Source organism: Hipposideros armiger, unplaced genomic scaffold (assembly GCF_001890085.2).
Source record: "Hipposideros armiger isolate ML-2016 unplaced genomic scaffold, ASM189008v1 scaffold_780, whole genome shotgun sequence".
Lineage (NCBI taxonomy): Eukaryota > Metazoa > Chordata > Mammalia > Chiroptera > Hipposideridae > Hipposideros > Hipposideros armiger.
In genome coordinates this window covers 152,386-171,866 of record NW_017732130.1, presented here as the reverse complement: position 1 = coordinate 171,866, position 19,481 = coordinate 152,386, and the positions used below count along the sequence as shown (strand labels likewise).

The following is a 19,481-nucleotide window of genomic DNA, read 5'->3' as shown; positions in this document are numbered from 1 at the left end:
CTTGCTGTCCATCCAGGTACTAATTAATGTGCTACCTCTTAATTTTTACAATGTCATAAAACCATAACATCTGCCACTGAAATCTCCTATTTGATCTTTTCACCCATAAAAGAGCTTTTTCCAACTAACATGGACAGGTCTGTCTATGATGGGCACTCTGGGTTCCTGCCTGAGACCATTAAGTTAGAATCCCACACTCATGTTTATAACTCCATCAAGCTCAGAAGAGAGGTGAGCATCTCAGCATATACTCTAGATAATGTGCAAAAGAATTGACTTCAATGTAAAGAAGCTAAAACAAACAAAACTTTTCATTTCACAGTAACTTTATATTTAATAACCAAACAATGAGGTTACATGAAAGTATAAATAGCTTAAAAGGAAATGAAGTATTATTGGTTTGCTTCAACTGAGAAGGGCTTCCTCAGATAATAGTTTCCTGACTTAACCCTTCTCATGTGTGGCCAGTGTCAATGAAAGGCCTGACAGGGAAGTTGAATATGCCATGGGGGTATGCCCAAATAAGGGAACGCTTCGCAACATCCACAAAACTCAAACTTCCCCTGTCAGCATCAAGAAACACACCAACCCTGCCCAGAGGTTTCTCTATGAACTGACGAGTCATTGGGGCAGTGGTCCACAGAGTGTAACCATTATCCTCCTTCACACATAAAAGAAGGAGTGTGTCCTGAGACCCAATCAGAGTGCCATTCTTCCTTACACAGGACTCCTTACAGACCCCTACAGCCCAGTCCCAAGAGTCGTCCACGTGCAGCTCCCAATAATGTTTGCCAGAGGTGAAGACCTGGTCTCCCCATGAGGCATAATAGTTAGATGGTCCAGGATCCAAAGACGCACATAGACTGTCACGCATAAACCTCAGACTTCTCATATCGTCAAACAGCCTGATATTGTGATTGGTAATTTCATTAGTGAAGGAAATTTCCACTGTGGAGACAAAAGAATATTCTATCAAAATCAGTGTTAAAAATAAAATTACCTATGAGGGAAGCATTTCTCCTTAGTGTTTCACTAAAAATAAATAAATAAATAAATAAATAAATAAATAAATAAATAAATAAATAATCCAAGTTTAGAAGGACAGCTCTGACTGGAAAATATTGGAATTGCCAGCATATCTTTTGAAGAAAGAAAGAATTAATTACAATGGGAAAAAAACGTTCCTAAAAACTCAAAGGAGAGGGAGGTCATGTCTACATGTGGCTGCTGGTTTTTTTGAAACCTGAAAAGCTGGACACCTGTGCAGTGCCTCCAAATCCATAGCAATATAATTTACCTCCACCACCCCTTCTCAGGGGGAAAAATTACATCTTAGAACAAATAAATGGGGATATATTTACCAGGATATGACAGTATTCCAGTTAAGTAAACAAATTGACCCTGAAGAAGAAAACCTGAAGATGCCTTCTTACAAGTGGTTTCCTACTAAGCGTTGTCGGCCTTTGATAGCGGGCTCCACCTGAAGACTAGATTTCCCCTTTCTGCTAAACTCACCCTTCGGGTTTAGGTTTACCATGGAACTGTGTATATGGCCTCAGCCACCACAAACTTACTTCAGTGTTGCTCATCAATTCTTGATTTCTGCACTAATTTTTTGTTCTTTTTTCCTGATTATATCATTTCAAAAATACATTATACATTCTTTTACTCAGAAACTTTAAAGCAAAACTTTTGAAAAATATCTAGCTTACGGCCTTTAGTTGAAAATGGAATATTTTGAATATCCAGTTTTCTATGGCTCACTGAGCAACTGACCTTTCATGTCATAATACTGCCATGGTTGAAGCATGTCTTTTCTGAAGCATGTTTTAGATTTTATTTTATAAGTAACCTTTCTAATCTATAAGTAATTGATAAAGCCTGAGTCCCACATATTGTGACACCAGCTTTCACTTTATCTTTTCCCTTTATAGTGACTCTGTGACTAAGTAGGACCATGCCTCTTTGCAGACTGCTCTCCCCTACACGATGAAGATTAAGAAGAGGAAAAGATCCCCCATAAAAGTCATTCTGGAAGGGCCCAGCCAGGTGTTCCCACCAGCGGGGCGACACTCACCTCGGAAGCGGTTGAGCCTGTCCACCAGTCCAGTGATGGGTCGTGCAGGGAGTTGCGGCTGCAGAGGCTGCGGCATGTGCAGCTGCACCCGCTCACTCCTACAAGGAGGAAGATGCAATTAACCTCTCTAGTACCCAAGGCTTCTCAACCACACATTGTTTAAGGAAAGTACTCAACATTTAACTGAACGCTCTTCATCTACATCCTTTCCTGCCCAATCATGTGATAGAACTGTGCCATTCTTAGGGAAGCTCTCTCACTTTTCTTCTTGGCCTGCTTCCACCCCCATTTCTCAGAGGTACTTGCCTCTCTCACCTAATGCCTCGGACAACCTAGTCTTAGCACTTCCAGTTCTTATTGATTCTGAAATCTAAAATCAAATGACTGGTCTAGAAACTGCTAATTGAGCCCAACAACACATACCTTCCTCCACCACAGAAAGGAAAAAGGCGAACTTGTGATCAAGCGGACAGGAGATCATAATCAGTAAAACATGCACAACATGTGCACACAAAAATAATTGGATACAACCTGAGGAATTATGTCTGCACTTTGTTGGAAGTATCTCGATCTCTCTCACAGCCCTCACAAGCCCCAGTTAGTGTTGAAGGCGAAACTCACCTTGTCAGTTTGTCCCCTAATTCCTGTCAAGAAAGAAAAGAGAAGCTTAGAATTCATCAAAAATATTGTATTCTGCCAACCTTCAGAAAAGTAATAATTACTACAACCAAGCTGTCTTGTAAATTCATTTTCCTTTTACTCCCTAAAGATAATCTTGGCACAATATATTATCAGAATCTATTGGGTTGTTGGGAAAGTCATGACACATTTTTGCAACAAAAAACATAGAAAAATATGTCATGACTTTTCCGGCAACCCAATAAATTCTTGATGAACACAGAACCCTGAGGGTGAGCAGAGAGGACAAGGCTGTGAATTTACATTGCGGCCACCCTCAGCTCTCTGCAGATTTTGTCCAACCTAAGGCTTGTCCCCAAAGGGTAATATGCCCCAAATTCAGGACAAATGAAACCAAGGACAATCCAACAATAGGAAGAAACATATTGGAGCTTTTACCAAATGTCTCCACGTTTCCTTCCCAATGGTGGACCAAAATTGAATGTCTATGAATAGATTGTTTCTTTTTAGTGTTTAGTGAAGGAAGCGACAAAAGGAGATTTTGAGTAGAGAAATATTCCCCAGGGACTCTCCATGATTGCAGTTCCATCAAGCTTGCTTGTTCATGGCTAGGTCAGAAGTTGCAGCTTATTTCCAACTGGGAGAGACCCTCCCCCCACCACAGACGCAAGAGATGAAGACATATATCTTTGGTACCAAATAATAGAAGCCTAAGGCGTAGGCTTCTGATAACATAAAATATATCTAGACATGTGCTCACTTCCTACCTGGAGCAGCTCTACATCTGGTTTATGGCATATGTCCATGAGCTCCTCATACATTGCTCTTAGGCTTATCTTCTTCTCAATCATTTCGTCTCGACGTTCCTCGAGGTGTTTAAACATCTCTGGGCCTTCCTCTTCAAGACTCTTTAAATGTTGTTTCTCTTCCTGATGGAGAACCTCACGCAGTGCCTGATAAGCAACCCTGGTGATATGTTCATGTTGATACACGTAACTCTGCAAGGAGATGATTTTCTGGATTCATACTTAGGCCAACTTATGCTCCTTCACTCAAACAGCATCTAGTTTGCTGACTCATGTTGTCTAACAATAAGCTACATGTATTTTAAATTCAGGTCCTCCTACTTATCAGAAACCACAAACTCATTCCTTTCCTTCATCTATATTCCATTGTTAAGTATACCAACAACCAATACCACTCTTCCCTCAAACCACTTCCACCCGCTTCATGATTTCCTAAAACAACTGCAGTAAAGCTTCTCATTGATAATTTCTTTCACGCTCATCCTTTCAAGTCTGAAAGCCTACATGCAAACATTATATGCAATATTCTGATCTGGGTTAGTGAATTCTTCTCTAGTGTCCAATCTCCCTACTCCACAGCCTGACCTGTCCCTCTTAGCAGCAATGTTGCAATTTATTCTCAGAATTAGAAACCATCAGAAAAAGTCTTCCTGAAATTCTCACCAGCTGCCCTCAAACTGATGTCCATCCTCCCAGTCCTTTTCTACCCCCGTTTCTGTATGGAATGGGCTTCCATTCTCCATCTAAGGCCACAGGCTCCTTGTTTTGAAGGATTTTAATCCTCATTCCATTGCACATTCCCTCCCAATAGTTATAGGCTCACTGTCCTACTCTCCAATCCCAATCCTTTCCTTTACTCAGTTTTCTCATTTTCTTTTTTAACATGTTACATTTTTCTTTCTTGAACCAATATCATTCTCTAGCTCCTGCAATATCAGTTCTCACCATCATAGGAATAGATCTTAAATTACTGGTCACAGTTCCTTTTTATCCCCCTGGGCTCACTGTCTTAGTCAGGCTGAAATACCTGCAGTTCTCAGTGACATGCTCTGTAGTTTCTAGAATGTATGACATACAGAAATGTCGGCCTGAAATACCGTGTATTTTTAACATTTACTTGTCCTTCAGTACTGGGATTGGTTTTACAACTAAGAAATTTTGCCTGAGACTCTGAATAGTGGTTATTGAATTATCCAAAGCACTCTATGTGCCTCCTTCTGAGACAGGTACATATTTCTGATGGTTCTTTTTCAAAGTGACTGATACATCAGAGTCTAAAAATCCTAAGAGTCATTCTACCATAAGTTGAAAACAGAAAAGTTTCTTGTTTAACCCTCTCACAAAACTTTATAACATGATGCTTTCAGCTCAAATTATTAAGGAATAAGTTTCTAGCATGTCAGTGTCAACCTGATTCAGAAGGAAATGCAGTCTCATACTTACCATCCAATGGTCAGATATCCTGCCATCTTTATTGAGATTTCTTTGGATTTCTTGGATCTTCTCCCATAATGATGCCATTTGGTTTGACAGCTTCTCCTGGAAAATAACTACATTTTAGTTTCAGAGAAGCAAATAGATTTAGGTTTCAGACCCCAACTGATGGATTCTACATAAAAATCCTATAGGGAGAGTAGGAAGGGTCATCACGTGAACCTATTGGCCCTCGCTTATAATCAATTGTTGGAGATTAAGACTTTAGAACCACAAATATACTCATTTGGTTAGGGATATTCAGCAAAATTCTGATTTTACTTTTCTAGATACTGCAACACCTTGCATAGACTTTTGAGCTACTAATGCTTATATATTCTAATTCCAATGTATTTTACCCTACTTCTTTGTCCAGTGTTAGTAAACATGCACATCATGGAAAATCTGATTTTCTTCACAGCTTGATCATTGTAACTGGCATTAGGTAAAGAGGATTTAATCATCATGATCCTCATATCCTTATCATCCCTTTGCTGTACTCTTCCCCAGCTTTCAAAGTGCTCTCAGAGGTATCACTTACCCGGGATTCCTCAGCAGCCTCTTCAATGGAGCAGTGTCTGTGAGCCTCGTGCTCCTGAGAGCTAGAGCAGAGCATGCAGAGCAGGCTACTGTCGACTTCACAGAAGACCTGCTTTGCCTCCTTGTGTAAACCACACATATATTCCTCAGAGCTCAGGAATTCCCGGAGACTGGCTTTTCTGGCAATGGACACCAGATTTTTCAGGAGAATATTGGTTTTGAAGTTTGTCTGCTGTGCTGGTTCCCTGCACAGAGGGCAATTAGTGCTCTCTGCTTTCTCCCAGGAAACACAGAGACACGACAAACAGAAGCTGTGCCCACACCCCATGGTGACTGGGTCTATCAGGTAATTCATGCAGATAAGACAGGTGAGTTCTTCATGAAAGGCTTGTAAGATGTTAGAGTCCACTTTTCTGAGGAAAGAAAATCAGGAGTTTATTCCTCTGCCCTGGATATACTAAGCAAAATTTGACTCACTTGTGACTCAATAACATTGTATCTGGAGTAGAACAAGCTTGATATTGCCCATGACATTAATAAAAAAACAAGACCTAGAAGAGCTCTCAATCTCTGTAGAGAACTTTCTTGGCTTTAGAACCAACACTATCCACTTCTTGCCCTGTTGTCTCCAGCATAAATAAGAACCCCACTTTTGTTGGGATCTTAATTTCTCCAAATAGATTGAGTTTCAGGAGTTTGACCCAACGTATAGTTCCATGTGATGGGTCTTGAAAGTTCTAAAAGTTAATCATAATGCTCAATGTCAATCATTGATGTAACATAGGATATTTGACTAAGCTTTTATTTTCTTAATTTCATGTAATTGTCAGGCATTTTTTAATGTTATTTTTCACCTCAATCAGAATCTACATTCCAAAACATCTTTTTTACAAAACACTGTATGAATACATGAAGAGTTAATAAAGAGGAAACTAAACATTCTCAAATTGTTTCAAATTTTAAACAGAATCTGTGTACACAACTTTACCAATGTGTTGAATTTGCCCTCCTCTCTTTATTATCTATACCACTCTAATCATTGAAACCAAAATTAAAGAAAGTGGCTATCTCTTCCAGTTCTTTAAAATGATTATCAGGAACCCTTCCACATTTTCATAAGATGTAATGTGCCTAATCAGTACAGAAAAAACATTATGGGTTTTAAAATTTATTTTGCTAAAAAATAAAGGTTATTTTTTCTACACAAGCTAAATACAGATGTTCCTCAAATTTACAATATTTCTGTATGGCCACAAGTGTCTCTTTTCTAGCTGCCCAATCATTTCATAGCTTCTTTAAAATTTAAGTTAAAAAACCTAATGTTCTTTTAAGAAACAACATTTACTTCCTTTTCAAACAATAATTTCCCAAATCACTGAATGCTTATCTAGTTATATATTAGGAATGTCATCTGTCCTGTGTATATAGGCATGCACTGAGTTAAGAGTAGACTATAATGTGTATTACATATAGCATGAAATATTCCTAAAAAAATTTTAGGGTCTACACCAAGTTCAAAATTAGAAGACATCTGACCACTTTCTGAGTCCTTATAATACATAGGGACCGCTAAGGAGTGCATAAGAAAACTAAAATTAATCATGATATTAATTCCAACACACATACACACTAGATGCCAAAACAAAACAGGGATGAAACCATTTTTACTAATTTGGCAAACAATGTCATTTCACAAAACAACCTCAGTTTGCGGATAAATTAAAATTAGGAAATGTTGGGCCGGCCGAGTGGCGCGTTGGTTGAGAACTGGCTTGGGACGCCAGAGGGCCCCAGTTCGGATCTCACATATGAGGACCAGTGACACTGCCCTCCACAGCTAAGATGCTGAACAACAGCTCAACCTGGAGCTGGGCTGCCTTGAGTTGCCTGCGACGGCGTAGGCTGCAGCCCCTGCTGCAGTGGGTTGCCATGGGCTACTGTGCGTAGCCAGCAGCCAGCGTGAGTGGCCAGCAGCCACCGTGCATGGCCATACAGAAGCCGGCAACTGATCTGCCTCGCCCGGGAAGAGCACAATGATGGTGCCAACTTGGGCCAGTGAAGCAACGTCCTCCACAACTAGACTGAAGAACAAAAAGACAGCAACTTGTCTGTTCTCCTTCCACCAATTCCCCAGCACTGTTCCCAACCCCTCAACTCCCCAATAAAAATAAAAATAAAATCTTTAAAAAAAATAGAATTAAAAAAATTAGGAAATGTTTTTGTTTTCCTTTAGGAAAGTTACAGGAGCTCCTTTTTGTTCAATTGTGTACTCACCTAGGGAGCATATCCATGGTCTCTCCAATGCTTGCTGTAGAAGTAATAACACAAAGAAATCAGCTCAGGGATCAAGCCTTCCAAGGGCGGCAGAGGTAACTTTCAAAATTCTCCCCAGCCAGGTGAGTTCCAAACACAGTGTTCTGGAGAAGAATGAGTTTGGCTCCCTGAATCTCCTTATATTTAGTCTCTAAAGACCACACCCATTTCTCCCAAGTGATTACATTTCAGAGGTCTTCAGATACGTGTTAATAATGGATGATTAGGTTTCTTCAAACAGAAGAAAGGATTAACGTGACAATTTTGCTAATCATGCTAAATAAACCTCCACAAACATAATCCAATCAAGGGTTAGTGACTAACCCCTCACATGCCCCCTTTATATCTAAATTTTTCAAAATCAAGAACTTTTATTTTAACTTACAGAAAAGTACAAAGAATTATTTCACCAGTTGGCAATTTTAAAAAATGTCTGAACACATGGAAATATTTAAGCTGTAGTTAGTTTAATTATGCTCTGTCATGTAGGAAGCGCTTTATTTTATTTATTGGTATATTTTTGTGTTTTAATGTAAGAATACTTAAGACATCACTCTTGAACAGAGATTCCTCCTGCCCTTCACAGTCTAGATCAAGGCCCCCAAAACATTCCAGCAACAGCAGGCCAGGATATTCTTTGCCCGGAGCTCCCCAACCCATCTCTGGGGGGACAGTAGAGAATGGCTCTAGCTCAGAGACCCCCACTCCCCAAGTCAATTTATAACTGTCATTGAAACAATACAGATACAACAATAAAAGATTAGAAAAAAACATTTTTTTAAAGAGTAACTCATATCCCCACTCTGTCACAACTTGATACTTAAATCGGGATACTTCCCTTTCCCTTTCCCACCAAACACTCAGCTTGGGAACTCAGAGGCTTTGGAAAGAATGGGAATCATGACCTGGCCTTTATAGCTTTCAAAATATATGTACACTGAATATCTATTTCAACTGGATGATGCTTGTGTTTACAATCATGTTCTTTGAAAAGGATCTTGAATTCCAAAAGCACTACCATGCTCATTTGGCCCATGTATTGTGAAAAGTACTCCAAGAACTTCATTTTCCAATTCTTAACCAATTTTTCTAGCACCATCTTTTTCTCAGTCAAGTATGGAACCACAGGATAATTAATACAATAATATGTCTTTTTCCCAAATATTCATAAAACATTTCTAGGAGTAATGACGTTAAAGTGATTTCATTTTATGACTTTGGTATTCTGTATTTTACAAAATGGTGGCTGTCACAAAACTGGGGCCCAGAACCTGTGTGAATATTTTTTTTCAGGGACATATTCGATGGAGCTTTACATTGCCTAACACTCCCCCACCCTGGAGTCCCTGGAGAGGATTATAGAGGACCCCTCTTATGTGTTTGTTTAATTAGAAGCCTACCCCTCAGGCAACAGCTATGAAGATAAGCTAGTTTGAGTTCTATAGTTTAAAATAAAGGTAAGGAACTTCACTTACATCTGCAAAATCCCTTCATAGTAGCACTTAAAGTACATTGAATAAGTGGGAGAAGGTGTATGTATGCTACAAAATGGCTGCCACCTCATATCAGTCCTGGTAGTTCTGCCCAGCCACATTGGCAGTCAAAAAACCATCATGTGGGGCCAGCCAAGTGGCTCGCTGGTTAAGACTTGGCTTGGGAGCGTGAGCTCTGAGCAGCAGGGACACTGGTTCGGATCTCACATGGGCCAGTAATGCTGCACCCTCTACAGCTAAGATGGTGAACAACAGCTCCACCTGGATCTGGGCTGCTGTGAGTCGCCAGCGATGGCATAGGCTGCAATGGGGCTGCAGTGGGACTGCCGTGAGCTACTGTGAGTGGCTGGCAGCCAGCGTGAGCCACCGTGAGCAGCTGTCCAACGGCCAATGACCAATCTGCCTCAGCTGGGAAGAGCACAAAGATCACAATACCAACATGGGCCAGTGAAGCGATGTCCTCCACAACTAAACTGAAGAACAGAAGGACAGCAACTTGTCTGTTCCTCTTCCCTGATTCCCCAGTGCTGTTCCCTCCCCCAATTCCCCAATAAAACCTTTTTAAAAAAATGGTAAAAAAAAAACAACACCTTATTCCATTCTAGATTTACCATGCAGGACCATCTACAGAGTGAATACCCTCGCTATACCTTCTCTAGCCCAAAGGGTTGATTATTATAGTAAACATTTATGATTATATTGGTAGAAATTGACATTTTAGCCTCTACGATCACTTACTGTGAACTTGACTGACATCAGTGAATTTTATTTTTAATTGATATCAGTCAGTACTGTGAATTGTCTTGCAGTAATTTTTATCATGCGGAAGCCTTTGTTTTAGAATATTAATGAAATCCATTTGTTAAAAACATGCAAAATATGTAATAGACCAGTGATTACAGAATATTGTCACATATTGGGTTAATAATATGTAGTAGACTTTATTAAATGTTACCACATATTTCAGAACGTAAGTTATTTCCCATTTATTTATTTATTTATTCAGCTACTTAAAATGCTACAAAATACATCCATCCTTTTGTATATATCCTCGTTTGTGAGAAATTCTATTGGAAAGATTGTTAGACATGATGTTGCTCGGTTAAAGGAATTGTGGATATGAGACTTTGAAGTTACCACTGGACTATCCTGATACAGGTACAGATTGGGATGGTCCTGCTCTGGCTGGCTGGCTGGGGGACTCTGAGCAGGCTTCCTAAACCATCCAGTGAATGAGACGTGTGGTGGGATAGACACTGCTCAGACCCAGGAAAGGGGGTGGGGGTAGAAGGCTCCTGCAGCTCCCCAAGACCAGGAGTCAGGGCAGTACCACCTGTGAGGCATCTGCCTTGTATATGCTCCAACCTCAAATTTGGAAACAGTGTCCTTCTAAAATACAGACTATGGAGGGTGTTATTAGAGTGACCAGAAAAGCTCAGCAGGCAGGACAACACAGCCACGCTAGCAATAGTGGAGGACGGATCCCTGGGTGGCATAGGAAACGCTGGCAGCAGGTTTCAAAAAAGGGCCAAATAAGAAGTACAATTGGTAGTTACAAAATCATCATGCAGAAGTAAAGTACAGCATAGGGAATATAGCCAATGGTATTGTAATAATTATGTATGGTGTCAAATGGGTACTAAATTTATCAGGGTGATCACTTTTAAGTCATATAAATGTTTAATCACTATGGTGTACACCTGAAACTAATATAATATTGTATGTCAACTGCAATTAAAAAATAAAAAAGACCAAAGCCCCTGGTGGTGGTTAGGGGAAGGTGGAGGGGGAATGGGATGGTAGGAGTCTCAGGGGGTGGTGAAATATCAGTCAGATTGTTCTCAGTGTACCCCCTACTCCCTACACAGAGCAGCTTTATTGTACATTGAAGCTCAGGTTCCTTTGCTGGGTGCTGCAAGAAGGAGGAACCAGGAGCAAACAACTGGGTACCTCCAATTCCTGTCCTTGGGGGGTTGGTTTGGGCTCTGGTTCCTGGCTGCAAATGAACCATAACAAATTCAGCAGGAATCAACCTGGGTCTGTAGCCCCATTTCCTCAGCGTTGTCATCGGCTGCTGATTGTTAGATCAGGGTTTCATGCCCTAGCCAGAGACCTGCAAGATTACTAAAAGAGGTCTCAAGTTACTGAAAAGCTGTCTGTCACTAGGGAGAGCTTTGACTGCTAAGTCTGGTGTTTACAGATAGTATAAACATCAACTTTCAGTTAAAAAATGATACTGATCGGCACAGATTCAATCATTACTTTTATTATTTAATTTTTGCACAGTAAAATTACCTCTTTTTGAAATCTAATGAAAATACCATAGATTATTACTTTGACATAAACAGTTGACCAAAAAACGAATTAGACACCACCAGTGAGTGAGAAAATTGAGACCTTTTAGTGTTTTACTGTTTATTCAATGTTTTTATACAAGCACAAATGGTTATGTTCATTATAAATTGAGAAACATAAAAGCCTGAAGAACAAAATATCTCCAGTTATTACAGAGCTATATTGGTGTGGACAGAAAAGGGGCCACATGTTAAACCTGAAAAGCTCAGGAGACTGAAAATAACCACAGAGGATGATATGAGCATAAAAATTCCTAACTAAGTGGGCTATGGTGGGAAGTCACATCTTCAGCTTTCTCATTAATCTGTGCCTTTTCAGTGGTCCTGTTGTCTTTTGGTACCTAAAATAATATCTTTAATCCTTTTTCCAGACAAAAGCTGAAAAATGCAAAATTCCTCATTATTATGCTTATCTCCTGATTAACATCTCTATGTGCTGTAAAGAACAACTGCTAGCTATCCTGCACCCACCTGGGTGGGAGGAGTATCTGTCTCTCCCAATGTACTTTTATCCAATCCCAAAGATTTCCCCACTTTGCTTTCTCCCAACTCCTTAATCCAGATATTCGCAACCTTCCTAATGCCGCGACCCCTTAATACAGTTCCTCATGTTGTGGTGACCCCCAACCATACAATTATTTTTGTTGCTACTCTATAACTGTAATTTTGCTACTGTTATGAATCATAATGTAAGTATCTTTTTGTTTTCCGATGGTCTTAGGCAACCCCTGAGAAAGGGTCCTTCGACCTCCAAAGGGGTCGTGACCCACAGGTTGAGAACAGTTGCGTACAGGAAGACATGCCTATTAGTTCTTTCATGATGCAAAGTAATATTCACTGAAAAACAAAAACAAAAACAAACAACATGTAGGCACATATGTCAATAAGGGGATTTAAAGTTCTGAGGAAAAAGTGTTCTTTCAAAAAGTTACTTCACTGGGAACCATGAGGTTACAACAACAAGGACAATTTTGTTTCTCATCTCTAATTGAGTGCAGAGGTGACCAGTATGTCTGCGGAACAAACAAATCCTTAACCAGAGACATTGAACATTCTTTGAAATTCAAATGCTTAGCGTCAAATCTAAGGTCATTTCTATGAGTTTACTTTTCTTAGCAAAATGGCCAACCCTAAACTCTCTTCACTTATCAAAAATCAGAATCAGAACCTTTCTTGTTTCTAAATAATCACATCATCATTTTGGAAGGGATATGAAGATTTGTCGTTTATTCAAGCACTTCTCTGGATACTGAATGAAAATCCATATACAAGGTTGGACAATTAAGTTTGTGAACTCATCCTAGAAAAAGAGCTACATACCTCATTGCTGAATATCACTATGGTCACCTTCAAAGTACTCCCCTTGGGAAGCTATGCACCGATGCCAGCATCTAGTCCACCCTTCAAAGCAATTTTGGGACTCTTTTTCTGGAATGGTCATCAGAGCTGTTGTTGCCTTACCCTTGATGTCCTGAATGTCATCAAAATGTCTTCCTTTCAATATTTCCTTTATCTTCTGGAAAAGAAAGAAGTCATTGGGGGCCAGATCAGGTGAGTAGGGAGGGTGTTCCAATACAGTTACTTATTTACTGGCTAAAAGCTCCCTCACAGTCAGTTTTGTGTGAGCTGGTACATTGTTGTGATGCAAGAGCCATGAATTATTGGCGAAACATTCAGGTTGTCTAACTTTTTCATGCAGCCTTTACAGCACTTTCAAACAGTAAACTTGGTTAACTGTTTGTCCAGTTGGTACAAATTCATAATGAATAATCCCTTTGATATCAAAAAAAGTTAGCAACATTGTTACAGTTTGCAAACTTAATTGTCTGACCTCGTATGCCATGACCTAAGGCTGACATCCTCATTCCCTTGCATTTCATCCAGCTAAATCCTGATCTAATAAGGTTTCATTTATGATTTGAACTCATTATCTTTTTGACCTTATTTTCTTTTATTCTTCTTACTCACTCTGATCTCTCCCCCATCACACACACAGAGATCTTTGTGGCTTCTTAACTGCCCCAAATATACCCACCTGCAATACGTGCCGCTTTTTCCACCTAGAGTTCTCCTCCTATACATACCCTTATGGTTGCCTTCCTCTTCAGGTCTTTTTTGCAATGTGAGTTTTTCAGTGCAGCTTTCTCCGATTATCCACCCTGTTTAAAACTCAAACCCTCATCTCCAGTCCCTAAGCTCCTGTACTCTTTTGTTCCTTACTGCTTTGTTATTCTCCAAAGAGCTTAACACGTTCTAACACATCACAAATTTTACTTATTTACATGTTGACCGTTTGCCCCTCTGATTTAGACTGTAAGCTTTATTAGGGCAAGGATACCTTCTATCTTGTTTCCTGCTCCATTTTCCAGGTCAATATTTTGACAGACTAGGTGGTCATGAAATATTTGTTGAGTGAATTCATGGTAGATAGCACACCTTCAAGATAACAATCCAGAATGAGAAAACCACTTTTTAAATTCCCCTAAAGTACTTAAGCATCTCCTTCTATTTAGATACTATTTTTATTTGGCATGTTTATATGTATGCCTTAAGTCACAAAGCCTCATCACTTTTTTCATCATATATTATATGTTATTCAGAATTAATTACTTGGGTTACTTAATTTCAGGGTTTCCCTAGATTTGAGACACTGCTCTCTCTTTCTGAAAGTTTTCATCTGTCTTTCAATATTACTTGTCTATCAGCATTCACCTGAATACTTACACTGCCTCAGATGCTTCACCTGAATTTTCAGTGGCTGCCAAATGTCTCCTATGGCCAGTAGTTACCCATCCCACCACAATGTTCCTCTGTGAAATGGCCCAGTTTCTTGTGGTTGTTGGTGTAGAATAAGTATTTTTTACCCTGGGAATAAACCAACATGCTTTGGGTGCTATCTGCAGTGCAGTTAGAAATCCTGACTAAGAACCCTACTATCATATATAGGGTAAACACCCTTTCCCTGGTGATCACACCTTTCCTATTGAATCCCAAAAAACATTACATTTCAGATTGAGTTCCTATTTTAAAAGTCACTCATATGTCCACTGAAAGTTCATGCTTAAGGTTGAAAAGGTGCAATACTAACCTCCCAAGATCTGGTTGTGATAGTTTCCACATTTGGGTTTCTATCATTTTCACAAGACTTATCCCATAAAAAGCACATTTTCCTCAGGAGCTTCTCCTGCGAAAGAACCATGAGTCAGAGTGCCAGTGAAGAGGAAAATGTAAAATTTAGACGTAATATAGGGAGGGGGCCCAGAACAAGAGATAAATCAGTTCTACTGAAAATGATGAGGTCTTAAGGTTGCCTTATTTACATCATATATTTGTCACATCTGGGAGGCTTCAGGCCAAAGCCCAGGACAGAGATTCTGAAAGAGACACCTGGAGGGAGTACCAATCTCCAAGGAAACAGATCCACAGCAATTTCATACATCCTTTAAAGAGTGGGTCTTCAGGAATATCACTTACCTGGGATTCCTCAGCAGCCTCTTCAATGGAGCAGTGTCTGTGAGCCTCGTGCTCCTGGGAGCTAGAGCAGAGCATGCAGAGCAGGCTTCTGTCGACTTCACAGAAGACCTGCTTTGCCTCCTTGTGTAAACCACACATATGTTCCTCAGAGCTCAGGAATTGCTGGAGACTGCCTTTTCTAGAAAGGGAAACCAGTTTCTTCACACAAATATTTGTTTTAAAGTCTCTCTGCAGTGTTGTTCCCTTGCATTCAGAACAGTGAACAAGAACGGAGGTGTCCTGCCAGCTGAGGTAGAAACAGGGCCTGCAAAAGCTTTGCCCACAGTCTATGGTGATGGAATCTATGAAGTAGTTCATGCAGATGGAGCAGGTGAATTCCCTCTGGAAGACATGCAAGGTGCCGGAGTCCATGTTTCTGAGGAAGAATTAGCAACAGGTCATTTCTGGGCCTGGGTTGGTGAGAGCTTCTGAAGAGTTATGCGAGGGTAGTGATATCCATGTTATCTATACTTTTTTCTCTCAGCGATACTTACTAAAGCAGGAAAAACTATTCTATAAAATATGAAAAACTGAGGCACAAGAAGAGTCCTGAGGCTTCACAGTAAACATTCTGACTAGATGGTTCACAACTCTTTCCACACCCAGTTCTTACTCCCTAACAAAATACAAATTTGTGCAAATATCAATTTCTTGGATGTGGATATGAAATTAGGGTCCTGGTCCTAATTGTTCTGAATCAATCAGAATTGTCCCCATTCCTCTTTTCAATAACTTGTTAATGAATGCAGGAGTGGGAGATTTAGCCCATAAATCTATTTTAGCCAATAAATATGAGAGGAAGATGGCTTGAAAGGTTCTATAAAATGACTTCAGAGAGAGAATCATGGAAGCCCAGTTCTTTTCTTTAAAATAAATAATAAACAAAACACAAATTGAAGCAATCTAGATTCACTAGAAAAGAAATGATGAAAGAAGTTGGGCCTTTTCTTTTTTCTTGAGGATTGAATTAACTTCTGCCTAGTGCTACACAAACTCTGAATTGACATTTATTTTTAAATGTGTATATATGTTTTCACAATAGTAACTGGTATATCCTGTAAACATTATAGTCCATATTCCTGACAGGAAAATAGAGGCTAAAAATTTAAGTAAATATTTCTCTATTTTTTTAAATACAAAAAAGTAGATTTATTTTAAACTAAAATACAAATAATCAGCTACAGACTTTATTTTGACAATTCTAAGGAATTGACTTGCTTTTCTTTACCAGCACTGCTGAATTAAAGGGAAATGTGAAAAGATCAGAATTGCAAGTAGACATCAGAGTCCAGTCAGAGTCATTTATAGGGACTATTTTCATAGTTTACAATTGGTCAAACAACTGGGTTCTGATTTCTAAACTAGTCTATTTCAGAGAGTCCTCTTATTACCCTTAGTTCTGCATCCCTATTCATTTTTTTAGTAACTTTTTTTTTAGATTTTTTTTTTGGGGGGGAATCGGGGGAAGGGGAACAGACAAATTGCTATCCTTTTGTTCTTCAGTCTAGTTGTGGAGGATGTTGCTTCACTGGCCCAAGCTGGCACCATCATTGCGCTCTTCCCAGGCAAGGCAGATCAGTCGCTGGCTTCTGGACAGCCGCTCACTGCAGCTGCTGGCCGCTCACGCTGGTTGCCGGCTACACACGGTAGCCTATGGCAACCCACTGCAGCAGGGGACTGCAGCCCACACCATCACCGGCGACCCATGGCAGCCCAGCTCCAGGTTGAGCTGTTGTTCACCATCTTCGCTGTAGAGGGCAGTGTCACTGGCCCTCATGTAGTATCCGAACTGGTGGCCCTGCTGCTCAGAGCTGGTGTTCCCAAGCCAACCCTTAACCAACGAGCCACTCGGCCGGCCCACCATTTCATTATATTCTGTTGTTTCTATTTAATGCCTAATAAGTAAATTAGTATAACAAATAAAAAAAATTAAAGCAACACACACACACATTTTAGCTATTTTTGTTCCAAATTTTATAAAAATTGCATAATTATTGTCTTGGTGTAGAGTCAGCCTTACAATGCTTGAAACACTGATACTGAGAACAGTTCCTGTAGGTATACAGTATGTTGTGTTTCTCAAGTAACATAATGCTATCATCTGGTCTCATAAGCCCGATTCCATCTTACATTTACCCACCCTAATCAACAACTTGGGGAGGTGCCCTAAACATTACTAGGAGAACCTGTGGCCCTTAAAACATTACTAGATGAAGAAAGCTCCTCATGTATCTGTGGGTCTCCTCTCCTTAGGGGAAAGAGGGGGAAAAATCATTGTAAAATCATTGTATTTAATACAGCTGTGCAGTAGTAATTCTATTTTTGTAAAAGAGCCACAAAGTAAGTTAGATCTAAAAAAAATCATAACTTTTTCAGGTTTTCTCTCTGTAAACCTAACCCAGCTTACAGCCCAGGGAAATAAAAAGGAACCTGTTTCTCTACCTGACCAGAATGCTGCAGGAACTGCAAATTAACCCAGCCCCTGGACCTGAACCAAAGGGTCATCCCATATGGATCAAGATGTATGCCTCACCCATAATCTGGAACCAGACAAATTGTCCAAAATATAATTGCAGTATCACAGCATCTCTAAAGAACAAAATATGACCATTAAGGATACAACAGCTAAACCTAAGCCTGATGCTCTATAATGTGGTTACAGCAATAGCACAGCTGATGACAGATTGGTGAGACGCCAACACGACTTTCCCAGGATCACACATGATTTCAGTAGAAGGGCAAGAGCATTTTTATTGGAAACAGCTTGCTTGCTTTATGCTAATATCACCACTAAGTACCGAACATTGGCTCTTTCCTCTCAGCCCTCAGTGCAGATGCTAATACTTTCTCCTTTCACTCACTATTACCATTTCTATTTCTAATTATATAAAATTGTCTTCTTGACGTGTTCAAATAAACTCACACTAGTGGTGTAAACACTTCCAGCTGTGTAAGTAAAAACATAGGAAAATGTGTCATGTGCTTATCCATTGCTCTGTTTACTCCATACGCATAAGAAGACATCCTTTTAGTGTATTTATTGCCCACCCTTTTATTTTTCACCTTTCTAAAATATTATGTATCTTACATTCAGCACAGAATTGAATGTTGTGATTTAATTGGGCAATATCTATTTTTCTTTTAATAAGAGAGTTCAGTGCATTCACTTGTATTAATATGAGAATTTTGTTAGGTTTTATTTTGGTTGTAGTATTTTATATGAGTGACATGCACATATTTGCCTTTCACGATCTTGTTTGTATTTGTTGCTTTTGTTTTCGTGTTAACATATTTAGGAAAGTTGGATTTTTGTTTTTTTGGTGGCTACCTGACGTAGTTTCCTGAAGTCTTTTCTTTCTTTAGACAGTAGTCATTGTCTCCCAAATAAAATGTTAGCTTGTATTCTCTTTCTTCTTCACCCATGTTCTCCTTCATCCTCCAATTTGATATAATATTAGCATTAAGTGTTCCCTTTGGCAGTAATAAATATGCCTACACTTCTACAAGCAAAATCTTCGACTCCCAGGCATGAGAGATGAGGCAGTCAGTAAGCTTACTCTACAGAACGCCTTCTCTCCCTCCTTTTCTCCCATTTTTCTTAATTCTATCACTTCTACATTATCAGTGCACCTGACAATTACATTCTACTTGAGAAAAACCAATAAGAAATGTATATGCCAATGGAATAGAAGGGTGAGAGAGAGCAAATGAGAGGGGATGAAGAAGGAACGTGTTTATCCTGGACTGGGACACCAAGCATTGGCTCTAAGACAGCAGGACAGGATGGTGGAGTATGAACAGGTGGAGTTAATAATAGCTTTACACTGGAGGAGGGCAGCAGAGCCCCCAATAAAAAGCTGAGTGGAATCAGGCACTGGTGATGCTGCAAATCAATGTCGACCCAGAGGTAGGCGTTTGAGACAGCTCTTTTAACACCTATTTTCCCAAGAAAATTTTAGATCCTATTCTTTGAGCAACAGCCTGTCTGTCGTGTGACAGGTCTGAGAAGAAGGCAGAATGATTGGATTAGTAACAAGGGTGAGAAGACTGTGTATTGAACTGAGACTTCCTATTTCACATTCACGGCGTCTGGTATTTCTGGAACGGGAAGGTAAAGAAATTTTCTGTGCTTGAACTTGCTGAGGTCTGCCCTCTCCTCCCCTTCCCGCATGTTTCATCTGGACCTTCTCTTTTCTCGGGTCTTGGTGTCCTTGTCCAACTCAACTTATAATTGACTTCCTGAAGTTTCTCCTCAGGACAGGGCTTTGTCCTG

General features: G+C 39.8%; 1 protein-coding gene across 1 annotated transcript; it reads right to left on the bottom strand.

The window, feature by feature from the left end:
* Positions 1 to 454: 454 nt before the first annotated feature.
* Positions 455 to 18,631, bottom strand: LOC109374035 (tripartite motif-containing protein 43-like). The gene is made up of 10 exons (XM_019628298.1): positions 18,537 to 18,631; positions 15,170 to 15,347; positions 11,226 to 11,337; positions 7,810 to 7,843; positions 5,537 to 5,948; positions 4,966 to 5,061; positions 3,484 to 3,714; positions 2,699 to 2,721; positions 2,078 to 2,175; positions 455 to 948 (listed from the first exon to the last, which is right to left on the bottom strand). The coding sequence occupies exons 1-10, from the start codon at positions 18,629 to 18,631 to the stop codon at positions 455 to 457; spliced, it is 1,773 nt and encodes a 590-aa protein (XP_019483843.1).
* Positions 18,632 to 19,481: the final 850 nt, after the last annotated feature.